The sequence below is a fragment of the Puma concolor genome, chromosome D1, assembly GCF_028749965.1.
Source record: "Puma concolor isolate L17-30 chromosome D1, mPumCon1.1.hap2, whole genome shotgun sequence".
Lineage (NCBI taxonomy): Eukaryota > Metazoa > Chordata > Mammalia > Carnivora > Felidae > Puma > Puma concolor.
In genome coordinates, this window is record NC_141676.1 from 106,602,841 (window position 1) to 106,617,999 (window position 15,159).

At 38.6% G+C, this 15,159-nt stretch overlaps 2 protein-coding genes across 6 annotated transcripts in view; both read right to left on the bottom strand.

Annotated features, from left to right (window-relative positions):
- Positions 1 to 15,159, bottom strand: part of BCO2 (beta-carotene oxygenase 2) — a 107,128-nt gene that overhangs the window by 40,235 nt on the left and 51,734 nt on the right. The window contains exon 2 of one of the 3 annotated variants that reach the window (XM_086679127.1): positions 5,172 to 5,247. In XM_086679127.1, the coding sequence (XP_086535253.1) occupies positions 5,172 to 5,190 (19 nt within the window). In that variant the 5' untranslated portion in view covers positions 5,191 to 5,247. Of the gene's footprint in view, positions 1 to 5,171; positions 5,555 to 15,159 lie in introns of those variants that run through there. The other 2 variants (XM_025929099.2, XM_025929095.2) reach the window with 2 other exon arrangements.
- TEX12 (testis expressed 12) overlaps positions 7,946 to 15,159 on the bottom strand; it is a 59,019-nt gene continuing 51,805 nt past the window's right edge. The window contains exons 1-6 of one of the 3 annotated variants that reach the window (XM_086679139.1): positions 12,112 to 12,168; positions 11,403 to 11,510; positions 10,524 to 10,602; positions 9,625 to 9,736; positions 9,481 to 9,532; positions 7,946 to 8,716 (exon numbers count right to left, since the gene is read on the bottom strand). In XM_086679139.1, the coding sequence (XP_086535265.1) occupies positions 8,572 to 8,716; positions 9,481 to 9,532; positions 9,625 to 9,736; positions 10,524 to 10,586 (372 nt within the window). In that variant the 5' untranslated portion in view covers positions 10,587 to 10,602; positions 11,403 to 11,510; positions 12,112 to 12,168 and the 3' untranslated portion in view covers positions 7,946 to 8,571. Of the gene's footprint in view, positions 8,717 to 9,480; positions 9,533 to 9,624; positions 9,737 to 10,523; positions 10,603 to 11,402; positions 11,587 to 12,111; positions 12,169 to 15,159 lie in introns of those variants that run through there. The other 2 variants (XM_086679138.1, XM_086679140.1) reach the window with 2 other exon arrangements.

The window sequence follows — 15,159 nt, forward strand, 5'->3', positions numbered from 1 at the left end:
TTCTTGCAGTACACTCAGGACTTAATTATTATTATCATTTCTCATAGTTGAACAATACTCCTCTTTTCACAAGACTGAATCTACATATTAACCCAAGATGTGCTAACAGCAACCTCATTTTAGGATTTTTAAAAAATGACCACTAGGGGCGCCTGGGTGGCTCAGTCAGTTCAGCGAATGACTTGATTTCCACTCAGGTCATGATCTCATGGTTCATGGGATCCAGCACCTTGTTGGGGTCTGCACTGACAGCACAGAGCCTGCTTGGGATTCTCTCTCTCCCTCTCTCTCTGCCCCTCCTCTACTCAGGCGAGTGCACTCTCTCTAAATAAGGAAAGAAAAGAAAAGAAGAAAAGAAAAGAAAAAGAAAAGAAAAGAAAAGAAAAGAAAAGAAAAGAAAAGAAAAGAAAAGAAAAGAAAAGAAAGCTTAAAAAAAATGACCAGTATTCATTACTATCATAATTACTTTTGATCCACCAGAATGGGATCCCAAAGATTTCCCAGCGATTTATAAGAATTTAGTAGGGTCTGTAGTTCAGCTTCTTCCATTTTAATGGCATACACTTGAATGTGCATGGCATTTTCTAAAAGAAGGGTATCATAAATTAAATTAAGCAGTGATACTTGGTCTGAAATTACTTGAAGTTCAAAAGCCACAAGAAGAAAAAATCATTATTATACAATAAGAAGGTAAAAATTATCCCTGTTAAGGGCACCTGGGTGGCTCAATCAGTTAAGCATCTGACTTCGGCTCAGGTCATGATCTCACGGTTCATGAGTTTGAACCCCACATCGGGCTCTGTGTTGACAGCTCAGAGCCCGGAGCCTGCTTCAGATGCTGTGTCTCCCTCTCTCTGCCCTCCTCTGCTTGCACTCTATCTCTTGAAAATAAATACTAAAAAAATTTTTTTAATTATCCCTCTTCATATTTATTTCGTGTTCGTTCACAAGGTAGTGTTGCCTAACACAGAGGGATAGTCAGATATATAATTAACTAGTGCCTTATTTTACTTAAAATTTTAACAATGATACAGAAGTCTAAACTAGAAAAACTAACACATAGAGACCCTATTTTTCTCAAGAAGTGAGATTTGCATTATTTTAGCCAAATATTTTACAGTGTTATATCTATTATCCCATTTCTTTCAAATCTTCATAAAATTTGGTTTAGAGTACATGATTCCTTCTACTTTCCAATAATAAACAATTCAGTCAAACCCAACTATTTTCTGAATTCCCAAATAAAATTGACTCCTACCCTGAATGCCCTTCCTACTAATCTACCCCTAAGGAAATTCTAGTATTGTTCAAATTCTATCTCAAATGCTACTTCCTTTAAGAGGAAGTATACTGTAATATTTAAGAAGAGTATTGGCCCAGGTCCTGCCTGGCTGCAGATTGCTAGGGTTCAAATCCTGGCCTGCTGTTTTCCAAATAAATAACCTTTCTAATGAGGATAATAATATGGCTATAAATAATAAATGAGTTAGGTTATGTAAAGTTTTTAGAAAATAGTAAATACTCAAAAATGCCATCATTATTTCCATAGCTTTTAACAATCAATCCAACAAGATGTAACATCATCTTCCTTTGAATTATGTATTCATTCAACAAAGGGGTAACTGGTAAGGGATAAAAAGTATTAGAACCTGATGTAGGGATGGCTGGGTGGTTCAGTGAGTTGAGAGTCTGACTCTTGATTTCAGCTCAGGTCATGATCTAATGGTTTGTGAGATCCAGCCAAATGTTGGGCTCCATGCAGACAGCATGGAGCCTACTTGGGATTCTCTCTCCTTCTTTCTCTGCCCTGCTCACATGTGCTCATGCACACTCTCAAAATAAATGGATAGACTTAAAAAATAAAACCTGATGTGGGCACCTGGGTGGCTCAGTCGGTTGAGAGTCTGACTCCGGCTCAGGTCATGATCTCATGGTTCATGGGTTTGAGCACCTCATTGGGCTCTGTGCTGACAACTGGAGCCTGGAGTCTGCTTCAGATTCTGTGTCTCCCTCTCTCTCTGCTCCTCCCCTACTTGTGCTCTCTGTCTCCCTCTCAAAAATGAATAAACATTTAAAAAAAATTTTTTTAAACCTGATGTAAAGGAATTCACTGCCTAATAAACAAACAGACCATTTATACTGTAATCCACATTTTGAGCACTGTTTCTCAAAGTATAGTCTGAGAACTACTTGGAACAGAAATAGGTATTACTGCTGAAATGGAGATTCAGGGACTTCATCTTGGACCTAATCAGAATCTCTAGGGTATAGCAAGCAAGTATTCTTAGTCACACTAAAATATGAGAACCACACTATTGGAAGTGGAGGTATAAACAGGATGTTTTGCAAATCTGGAAGGTGGAAACCCTTGGTTATTTATCTTACTACTTTTATTTATATTCTGCATATTCATCTCACTCTCCTCTTTTATTAACATAAATATCCTGAGGTCAGTTTTTACTCCTCTCACTTAAGTAGAATTACATTGAATACGCTGATTGGACAATGGTCTGAATAGAGATTCAATAATTTAAAACATCTTACATTTTAGAAAAAGTTTATGTGTGTATCCATTCTGTACTCCATAGCATACTATTGGCAGTTTATTATATACTCTTCAGACTTTTCACAACATTGGATATTGTGTTCTAGACCTCCTTAAACCCCTTTCTATTATTGGTTCCTGAGACACTGCACTTTTCTAACTTCCCTGCTCCCTCTTTGTTTGCTTATTGCTAGCTTCACTTATTAGCTGACAGCCTTGGGTAAGTTACTAACCACTCTGAGCCTCAAGTTTTTCAATGATAAAATGGGGGTGCCGTGGGGATAAAAGAAAGGTAATTCTTCCTATTTATGTTGGTTGTCATAACTAAATATAATGATAGTAGAGCATTTGCAAACATTATTAACTCCCTTTATTAGCCCCTCTTCCCCTTATCACCTCAGGAGTGTGTTCCTAAAGTCTGATCTTGGATCTTTACTCTTTAATGTCAGCACACTTCCTCAGTAGTCTCATCTAGTCCCTTAATTTCACCAAGTACTTCTTGCAGACGATTCTCAACATGTCAAAAGAGAATTCTTCATTTTCCCCTTCTAAATCAATTTTTCCCACATACGAAATCACCTAGCTTCAAAATCTCTGTGGGCCTTGAACTCCTCTCCTTCACTGTCCCCTCACATTCACTAAGTGGTTAAGTTCTGCTGAGTATACCAGGACAGGGCCAGGAAGAGAATGCTAAGGGGATGATATAGGGTAGGTGTAAATTACTAGGGCTCAGTTTACAAGGGTTTCTGGGGGCAAATCCTTTGTAAGGATTTTTATTGTGTCCACCCCACTGGGGCAGCACCTCCAATTTTTCTTCTGGACCAAACCTATCCTCATCAGCATTGACGCTTCCACTTCTCTTGCCATATCAGCCACTTTCTTTCTACTGTCCTAATATAGGCCCTCACAACCTCTTAGATGATATTATCACAGCCTCTTAATCAGATGAAATTAGACAGGGAAGCTATCTCCTATGCCAGAGCCTCCAAACACGTGGGATGGCCAGAGGCTCCAGGCCAATTGCCTCCAGTTTTAAACAGCTCATGGAGCTCCAGATCCCAATTTACTCCAGTGTGAGCTAGAGTTATTATCATTTTCTTTTTTTTTTAAGTTTATTTATTTATTTTGAGAGAGAGCGTGTGCGTGCGTGCGTGAGCGGGGGAAGGGCAGAGAGAGGAAGAGAGAGAATCCCAAGCAGGCTCCTTGGCTGTCAGCACAGAGCCTGATGCTGGTCTCCATCCATGAACCATGAGATCATGACCTGAGCCGAATCCAAGAGTTGGATACTTAACCAACTAAGCCACCCAGGCACCCCAATATTATCACTTTCTATGCATGGTATCATGTGGAAAAGGTTGGGAAGCACTGCTACTAAATTAATCTAAGTACAGATCTGATTGTATCATATAATCCTCCAAAAGCCTTCAGAAATGACTCCTCACTGTCTACCAAGTAAAGTCTAAACCACTTGGCCAACCACTGAAGGCACTGCACAGGCTCACACCAACCTACCTGTCCAGAACTACCCCTGCCCGCCCCCGCACTAAGGTCTTCTGTTCCAGCCAAACTAAAACACTTCCTATTTTCTTCTCCTCATCATAATTATACCCTTCTCAGGGAACCTGGGTGGCTCAGTCAGGTAATAATCTGACTTCAGCTCAGGTCATGGTCTCGCGGTTTGGGAGTTTGAACCCCACATCAGGCTCTGTGCGGACAGCTTGGAGCCTGGAACCTGGGCAGGATTCTGTGTCTCCCTCTCTCTGCCCCTCCCCCGCTCACACTCTGTCTCTCTCAAGAATAAATAAAAAATTGTATCTGTCTCTTCAACTAGGGTATTTCCTATCTCCTCCAGGTGAAATTCACTTACCCTATTCATCCTTCGGGATTCAGTACCCATGTCGCCCACTTCATAAACACAACATTCCCATTTCCTATAGCAAGAACTAATTCTCCTTAGTCTGAACTCACACAGCATCTATTTCAGCTCTGTTAGGGCACTTACCTTACTCTGTCTTGTGCAATAAAGATGAATATACTTTATTAGTGGTATTCCTTGAGTACAGAGTCACTTGTTTTTACTCCCACTCCAGTACCTAACACATTGCTTTGCATACTGCAACCACTAAATTGTTCAACAATTTTCTAGTGCATATCGGTATGATTTCTGTTAGCTCAGCATCAGCCAATTTCAAGAAAGAAAATCATATAACAATAGTAGCTATAATAGAAAGCTACAAAACAATAACCAGAGGTTTTAAGGCAGTCCCCCAGAATGCAAATAAAAGAACCAAACATTTATATTAGGAAGTGTAGCGGTGATTTTCAATTGAGACAGGTCTAAATAGTGAATATTCTTCCTAGTGCATACACAAGAGAATCCCTAAACCATGAATCCTGCCCCATGTTATGTAAAGTATGCAAACGAAAGGCTGTTTCCCTGACGAGTAAACAAATCCTGACTCAGCCTTCCGTAACTCCCAGCTCTGTGGTGTTGCTGTCTGTATCTGCTACACACAGAGTGAAAAGGTTCAGAAGCCCCCAGTATTCTTCAGGAAAGAGGCACAGAGTTCTAAGCCTGAGCAGGCAGAAGAGGAAGAAGGGGAGGAGAAAGGGGCGAATCCCTTACCTGAGATCCAACGTATCATCACAGAAAGGAAACCCACTGCAATGGTAGAAAGGTTGCTGACAAAATGGAGAAAGATCTGAAAAAACATTCTGGTATTACATTCAGTAGCAACAGATCCGTGATTTCCAAAACCTCACACTCACTTCCTGGTCTGTCTTTGGCTCACTGACAGGAAAGGAGGGAATGCGGGCAGGAGGCAGGGAGGTGGTGGTAAAGGGGCAGGGCTTCCAGATGCCTGCAAACTTTTAGTCTCCTCTCCACAAGAAGTATCCCAACCTATGATAAGTAGTTGTTTGAAATTCTGAAATTGGACCATCAATAGCGGTCTCCCTTCCTAAACTTTCCTCTTTTAAACTTGTCACATTACAATGAAGCCCCTTGATCCATGATGCTCCTCTCCTCTGAAAGGTTCACATCTCTGTCCTTACAGAATAAAGTCCAAATGTAGTCTGTCAATAAAGGACTCTACAATCAGGCCACAACCTACCTTCCATTGTCTGCCTGCTTTGTACCATATCATCCTTCCTTTTCTTTTCCATTTATTTAATTTACAAGACTTTTTCTGATAATCTAGTATGAATAAGGCCCTGTGAAGGTATGCCCTAATGTATAATGATTAACAAACACTTTTGAGCACCAATGTATCAAATACTGTGCTACATATTGAGAATATAAGAAAACAAGACTCAATCCCTCCTCTCTAGTGGTTTAGATGATACACTATTCCCTTCTGTGAATTCTCAGTTCAGGAAAAAGCCTATCCAACATACCATGTGTTTGTGTTTTTGTTCTTCTGTGCCATTTTAACAAACTTTCCCCTGCCTGAAATACCCTCCTTCTTTTCAAAAACCCATTTTACTACTTCTCTGACCCCTTTGCCAAATGCCTTCTAGTAACTCCAACTAAAAGGAATTAACTAGTACTGCACAGAAATATATATATATATTTTTTTTAATGTTTTTATTTATTTTTGAAGGAGAGAGACAGACAGAGCATGAGCAGGGGAGGAGCAGAGAGAGAGGGAGACACAGAATTCGAAGCAGGCTCCAGGCTCTAAGGTGTCAGCACAGAGCCTGACGCAGGGCTCAAACTCTCGAACCGTAAGATCATGACCTGAGCCAAAGTCAGACACTTAACCAGCTGAGCCACACAGGCGCCCCTATTTTTTAACAGTTACTTATCATGTTTTCTTACCAAAGACATGTAAATGTATTTCAAGAAAGGAGTGGTTACAAATGTCAGAAGGGAGAACAGAAAGTATCTTAAACTATGCTGTATTCCCCACAATGCCTAGCAGAGTATGACGTACAAAGATATTCAATATATATTTTTATTGGTAACCAGTAACAAGTAATTTACAAACACGTGGAATTTTATTGAAATGAGTGATAGTAGCAGTGTAAATTAAAAGGCAATGGTATTTCTGGAATAGCCTATCTCCAGTTGTTAATTATTCACAGAATTATTCTTGCTTATGTGGATGGTACCAAAGACATCAAAATTTAATAAAAATCCGTCTTATTTAGGCTTTTAGGAACTTTTATCCTAGTAAACACATTTTGACTAAAAATCAGTTCCCTAGGTGTGTTTTTTGTTTTTTCCTTTAAGGAGTCTCCATGCTCAAGACAGAGCCCAACACCAGGCTTGAATTCACAATCCTGAGATCAAGACCTGAGCCAAGATCAAGATTAAAGTCGGTTAAAGGCTTAACCGACTGAGCCACCCAGGCACCCTAGTCTTAATCATACCAAATGAAATGATCAGACCAATTCTCTGAACTGCACAGGAAAGACCCTGATGTTTGACAATGGTGACACTAACAAGATATAACAAGTATATTATGAAATGTACTCTGAAACAATCTGTTAACCTTATCTTTCTCAATAGTAATTAATGTTTAGTAAACAGTAACTCAGGAACATTTCTTAGTTATGATGTGCCAGTAGAGACATCTTTGTTTTTAGAACATTAAAAAATTCTGTAAGGTAACAGACTAACTCAAAATCCAGGTGATATGTCATATCAACTCAAATATAGTCTTCTGGCTACACTGTTATTTTAAAATTCCATTTCTAAGAGTTACTTCATTGACCTCCAAACTATCCTGTGTCATTAGCATATCCCTCCACAAATCTAATAATTTTTTCTACCTAACCCATATTTTTAGTAAACATTTTATTTTACAGTTTTCAATCCTTTTATGTTATGTGGTGTATTTGCCTTAAAATAGTAATCTGATTGCTGTTCTGGCAGTCAAATTAGATTTTACATTTACAAGGCAGCAAGGCACACATGCTGTCCACCAGAAGAATATCAAATTCCCTGTGGTGCTGTTTATAAATATGCTCAAATTTGTGATTGCTTATATATGTAAAATAGACATAAAATAGATTGAATGATCTATATGACTGAAAAATGTGTGCTGTGATTTTTAAAAACCTGATTAACATAGTTATCACACATAATTATATAACATATTAAAAGTTTTCAATAAAATCATAGCAATACCTTTGAACATTTTTTATAGGTTTTTTTTTTTTTTTTTTTTTTTTTTTTTAGCTAGATGAGTATTAGAGATCCTCTAATTGAAATTCAATTAATGAATCATAACAGGTTTGAAATGACTTACCAAGGTTGTCTTCTTGTTTGGCGAATTTTTACTCATGGATCACTAACTTTTATCCCATATCACACAATGGCTAAGGTTTCTAAGTATAATTTATTAACTACACCACTGATAAGGTTGATATGTAAAAAAGCCAACTCATATAAAGTTCTGATTAGTAATTTCTGGTTTTTATTTTATCACTTTTACCACAAGAAAATAATTTTAAACCAAGAATTTTTATTAGCCATATATTGTAACTAATGGAGAAAATAATCAAATGGTAACATTAAATAGCAATAGCTTAGCTATATCTTACTACATATTGTGACACTGGACAAATTATCTTTAGGTTTTGTTTTTTTTATGATGTTGACCATGAAAAACATTTTAAAACTATCTCCATAGCTACCTATCTGCTACTTAGAGTACTGCAAAGAAAAAGTGCAATATTGTTACATATTACCAAATTAACTCATTGAGCCCTCTTTTAGAAATTTAAGAAATGCTAGGAGGTTTAAGGAAAAAAAAAAAGAACCTACATATAATTTAAATAATTTACACTTTTATGAAATATGCCAAATATTTAAGCCTCAAAAAAAAAAGGTACATACTTCATATTATTGTCCAGCATAAAGCCCCTTTTAAATCTAGAAAAGAAATTCAAGCAGTTTCCCCTTCTATGTTTAAGGTACACAGTTTCTTTAATAACTAGAGAGGTGTCAGAGCATAAATGTCATTCTCTTAATACAACAATAATGGGCTTAAATTCTCAGCTTATTTTAAGTACAAATTTTATCTGTGCAGTGTGTTTGCAATCACTGTAAATCTCTGTCTCAGGAGCTCTCTTTTTTGTATTAGAAAGTTTTCAATAGTATTGGCTTCTTTGAAGAGTCCATCTATCTCGTCAATATAAGATGCATCTACTGCTGCTCTCTCACTAATGAGGAAAAAAAATTTTATGTTAAACTAAATAGTAATAACATCTAGTGACACTATTATAGTGATGTTTTCTATTATGGCTATACTAGTTAGCTACTTCATTTAAATAGCTTTGCACATTAAAAAACTTCATTAATTTACAAACACTTCAATAAAAGTTAAATTAGTCACATAAATATTTTTAACTATTCAAAGTCTCCTGACAGGGCAAACTATGTATCTTACATTGTAATTCTAATATTAAACTACATACATTATTTTAACAGTCACACAAACCATCATCCGAATACTATGATTGTCCAGTAGTTTAAAAAACAAATACCTAATAAGCTTGATAATCTCAGAGCAATAAAATATTTAAATTCAGTCAGTCCTCAAATATATAGACATAATATTTAAATATTTCATAAATATTTTATATTTAATATCACTCTTATTATCATTAACTTCAATAAATGACATTTTTCTCAAAGAAGTTTTTTTGTAACATGTTAAATGTTATATCATCTAATTAGAGACCAAAATATATCCAGCCTAATATTTAGCTCTGGTAATAACAAAACAAGGGATGTTTAGTGGAAAAGTTGGGATTAATCTTCAAAAATAACCAATTAATCTATTATAAATGAGATAGAATAAAAAAACTGAAATTACAATTGCTGGATAGGTCTGCAACCACTGAATTAAACTTCCTATTACAGAGTTTCCAGAAAAAATTATTTCTAAGATAAAGATTCATGAGGTTATGCTATAAGTACTTGCCTTAAGATCTTTGCATATGCAGACAACATTAGATTAATTTCTTTGCTCATGTCTGTTCAAAAAAAAATCACCAAGTTATGAACTGTAACAAATTTTCTGTATTATAAAATCAATGTATAGAAATATAAGCATTTTATATATCACCATTCAAATCTTTCTCCAGGGATTCATCTTTATAAAATAGTCCAGAGCTTTCAGACAAAGAGGAATCTGATTTTCCAAGAGAGGACAGATGTGGACTATCTGGCATTTGAGGCTAATAGAAGAAAGTAAAGAAAATAGATAAACAGTCAACAAGATCCTTAGGACATATGCATTCTGCTGTCCAAAAAGGCAAATAAAACATCTTTCAGAAAAAAAAGCACACATGCTAGAAATTATATGTGCTCATGTCCTAATCAGCCATTTAAAATTTTATTATCAAGAAAATTTTTAGGCCTAACAAGCACCTTGTTCAACATACTAAATTTTACTTTGGTTTTACATTAGACTTTGATTATGGTTTTAATCCCTTGATGGAAAAAGTTTCCTGTATCTTGCACCGGTAGATATTCCCATAGCAATATAGTAAAACTTTCACTTAGACAATAGCCAAATGCTGGCAAAATTATGCAAGATTACATAATCTTTAAGGAAGCAAATAATGTTCCAAATGCAAACAGATCAACTGACAGAGGTAGTAGTGAAGAAGAGCAGGATACAATGCTCTTAATTTAAAATATCAGCAACTATAGTACCTAAGTATCCTTATTATAGCAAAATACTTATGTAAAACCCAAGTATCACATATGCATGAACATGAACCCATTTCTGTCTCTACATCACGAATTAGAACAAAGAAGTCTCCCAATAGTTTCTTGAAGGCCTATACTAGTTGATGAAAAAGCAGCTAGAGTCAACATAGTTCCTGCTGGGACAACCCCAGTCCTGGGAGTATGAAAACATTAAATTCCATTGATCAACAGAATTTTCTGAACTAGAAAATATTTGAGAAGTATAAAAAATAAAATCAAAGATTAAGGCTCCAGGAGCATATAGATTACCTCCAGCTCTCTTGGTCTCTTGCAATTTCTAGTATCAGGTTTTACAACTTGACTCGCCATCATATTCTGGAGGCAAGGGCTGCAAAGTTTAGAGGAATGCCAAATATAAGTACAAACTGCATGCTACAGCTTTTTTGAATCTTCCCCTTTCTTTCCAGTCCTGCTGATTTAATTTAGGCTGTCATTATCTGTCACTTATCTGAACAACTCAATTTCTCCCTTCCCTATCCCATCCTATCAACTGCTATTTGGGCCATCTTTCAAAACTCTGATTACCGTATTTCTTCAACTCAAAAACCTTCCCACTATTCATTGCTCCAGAACAAATTCAATTTCCATGGAATGGCATCCAAAGTCCTAGATCACTTGCAGCCAATCTAACGTTCCCATGATTTTCATCTACTCCCTCTACATAGGATCAGCCAAACTAGTCTCTTTGGCACTTCTGCCTTGTTTCTGCCAGAATTTAAGATTCTTCTACCTTCAAAAAAATCTTAACATTGAAATATATCTTATAGTTCATCTAATCCAATGTCATTTTTCACAGATGTGAAAACAGGAGCAGAGACCGTTGACCGAGTTCAAACAAGTAAAACTGGGCCAAACTAGAACCAATCTCTTGGTACCTGAGTGTCTACTGTCCTATCTTACCTTAATATAGCATCAAACTTTCCTTTTAAATTACTTCCCCATGAATTCTGAAGATCACTTCTCCAGGAATCTGAAAGATTACATTTAAACTAACGAAAAATGTAAACAACTACAACGGGAGAGTCTCTACATCTCAGGAGATGATACTCAACTATCAATTTACTTTGCTTTAAACTCTGGTCCTGGATAACTGAAATGAATGTTTGATTAGTCATATATCATACTCACACAAATAAGACACAAAGACAGCAACAACAAATAATAGAGAAAGATGTCCTTTTGGTAAATTCCCTACAGCGCTCCTACACTCCTTCCAGCACCTTTAGGCGTCAAGAGCTGTAACGATAATACGCAGACAATATTACGCTTGCCCAGTAGCGCTCACTTTGCCTTGAGAAGTTCGAAAAGAGAAGCCAACGTGAAAGCCGTTCTCTTTTCCCTTCCCCTTTTTCTCTTCCCTTTTCCTTCTACACCTCTTCTCTGCTCTCCCAGAGTAACAATGTACATATCGATGAAATGAAAACTTCTAGAGCTAGGTAACTGTGCCTCTGCAAAAACAAGTCCGTTTTTCTGTCAGAACCTAGGTCCCAGCGGACTCCACAGGGCTGCCCCAAGAGGCTGGAAGTGCTCCTGTGACAAACCCCACGATGCAATCCAATGCTCTGGTGCCCTAGACATTACACGGCACTGCCCCTGTGTCTTACGCAACTTCTCCTAGTCTTCTCTTTCTTCTCAACGCCCAGTGGGCCCCTCAGACCTTTTCACCTGCCTTCTTTTTCTCACTTCCCTCCCCGCTGCCTTTCCTCCCTAGTTGTGTTTCAGACCCATTAACGTCCCCGAGAGGAAGCGCCCATCCTCTTACTGCGCTGTTTCACACTCTCAAGGGCGCATCCCTCCAGCCCCACCCCAAGCCTGGGCTACTACATGGCGTCCGCACCTTCTTCCTCAGCAAAAGCATGGGACTGAGGAGGCGCAGTGCGCGCGAGTGCGCATGCGAGTGCGCGGACTCCACGCCTCCCAGCGGGCAGCGCAAGGGTCACGTGATGGACCGCGCAGCCGCCCTGGAGGCCAGCCCGGAGCCTGGCTAGGGGGTGGGGGGGCGAGGGGGCCGAGAGGGGCGAGGGGGCCGAGAGGGGCGAGGGGGCCGGGAGGGCCGAGGGGGCCGGGGGGGGGGGGGGGGGGGGGCCGAGGGGGCGGGGGACGGGGGCATAGGGCGGGGGGGGGGGGGGGGTGGGAGGAAGCCCTCGTGCACTTCACGAAGGGGTGGCTTTCTTCCATTGCTCTCCCGCTGTCCCCCTGGACTTGGAGTCTCTGAAATAAAAATCTACCCTTGCTTCCACGTGTGTATTTGGGGAAGGTGGGAAGAATCTGAGTCTAGTCTCTCAAGAAAGAACATGAATTTAGAATTGCCCAAGAGAGGCTGGGGTGTGTCTCACCTGCTTGGAATCTCAGTAAAGGAACATGGGACCCCTGACACTACTTTTCAAGTAAAAGTTACATCCTGTCCCAGGTGGCACGTTTGAAGGAGGGGTTTAAAGCTGAATTCCCGTTGGCTCTCGAGCGAAACTTCCAGACCCAGACCCTCCGTTCCTTCGCTTCCTTTTCTTTGGTGCAACCACACTTTCAGAATCACACCCTTTTGGAAGATTGCTTTCTTGATATGCTAGTAGGTTTAGTCAATATTTTGAAATATGATTTCAAAAAATTTTGTAACATACGTGGCCCATGCACTTGGAAGTTAGTCTCATGAGTGCTCTCATGTGGTGACTTTGACCTGCAATTTCAAAGATAGACATTCTAAAGTTATGCCCAGTTAGTTGATGTGGAAGGGGAAAAATATGACCTCATAAAACAAAGGTCAATAACCCCTAATAAATGCCAGTTACACACACTCACACCTTAGCGAACTATATGTAACTTAACATGGTTTTTCCGTTTGGCTTACCTAAATGTTAATTGTCATAAAGACTCGGGAGTTGTGTGTGTGTGTGTGTGTGTGTGTGTGTGTGTGTGTGTGTGTGTGTTTGTGTGTGTTTGTGTGTGTGTGTGTGTGTAATTTATCGGCTGTTTGTGAAAAAGCCATTCGTTTTAAGTAAGTTCCCAGAAAATAGGTACTCAGTTTGTTTAATTTGATTTGCTAATATTGTGAAATAGAAGTTACTTAATCGACTAGATGATTAGGGTGCAGTTTTTGACAGTCTTTTTGGAATCCCTATCACCGTCTGAGGACTGATAGCAATCTGTGTTGAAATTTTCCCCATGTGTGGTAAAATGAGGGGGAGAAAGTAATGAGTTTTTCATAAAGCCACAGCATTCACTTGAAAGAATTGTCCTTTAGTCTGATACATGTCCTTCCTAGTTTTTTTTGGTGTTAAAACGGTCTGTCATAAAATAAAAATATAAAGACTTTTAAGATTTTTAATGCCCTTACTTGGCAAATTATAAAATTGCCCACTCTTCTGCATTGTTAACATTATTGTCACTATTATTTTTAATAGCCTATTAAATCCAATTCCTCTTCTAGCCTTCACATTGTATGGTATCTAAAGAGGTAGTTATCTAGTTCTTAAAGTACCTCCAGGAAAAATAATTCCACCTAATACATAAATGTTTACACCAAATTAAGAGAACACCATGGACATTTTATTTTTAAAATGTTATCTCCATTGAGGTGCCTGGGTGGCTCAGTCAGTTGAGCCTCTGACTCTTGATTTCTGTTCAGGTCATGATCTCACAGTCATGAGGTCAGGCTCCAGGCTGGGCATGCAGCCTACTTGGGTTTCTCTCTCTCCCTCTCCCCTGCTCACTCACTATCTCTCTAAGAAAAACAATAGTCATCTCTGTTGTAAAAACTAAATGAGTAAGAAATGAGAGTGTGTGGAAAGTTTTATAGTTGCCTAGTGCTTTATGGGCGCCTGTGTGGCTCAGTACGGTAAGCGACCGACTCTTGATTTCAGCTCAGGTCCTGATCCCAGGGTTGTGCGATCGAGCCCCACATTGGGCTCTGTACTGAGTGTGGAGCCTGCTTAAGATTCTCTCTCTCCATCCCTCACTCCCTCTCTTTCCCTCCCTCCCTCACTCTCTCTCTCTCAAATAAAAATAAAAGGGGAAAAAAACGGTAAAATTTTCAAAGGGCTATCATCATCTCATTTTAATCTTTACAAATAATCTTACGAAGTAGGTAAGACATGAAGCCATCTGGGTTGCTCTGTATCAGAAAAAATAAAAAAGTTTATCCCAAAACTAAGAAAAGGGAAAATTGTGCACTTTACATCTTTACAGTTGGAGAAAAATCATTGGCGATGGGCCATTTAAAGTTAACTTGTTCGGGGGTGCCTGGGTGGCTCAGCCGGTTAAGCATCCAACTTCGCCTCAGGTCATGATCTCACGGTTCAAGGGTTTGAGCCCCGCCTCTGGCTGTGTGCTGACAGCTCAGAGCCCGGAGCCTGCTTCATATTCTGTGTCTCCCTCTCTGTCACTCCCCCACTCATGCTCTGTCTCTCTCTGTCTCTCAAAAATGAATAAACGTTAAAAAAATTTTCTAATAAAAAATAAAAATAATAAAATTAACTTGTTTGGTGCTCTGCTTCTGATCATTCTTTGACTCTATTTCATGCTTTCGTATTAATTAGCTATATGGAACACTACAGTTGGAGGATGGAAATCTGTTACTTCAATTTCAACCATGTGTGTATTCTTACCATATATTTCCTAAATGCATGATTTTTCTTTTTCTAGTAGTCTCTGCACCAAGCACCTCTGACCATCTCACCACAGACTTCCTTTGTAATCACTGCGGTGGACATGATGTTTTTATAACATTGTAAAATGAAAACCCTATTTTGTTAAAAAAATAAATAAATAAACCAAACTCAACTAGCTGCTTATGGAAGCATTTGATTTCTAACTCTAGGACACCTCTGTTTCCATATAGGCTCTATACTGGCCAAAAAAGCAGAAACCAAAAGTCACTTTGCTACTTTCC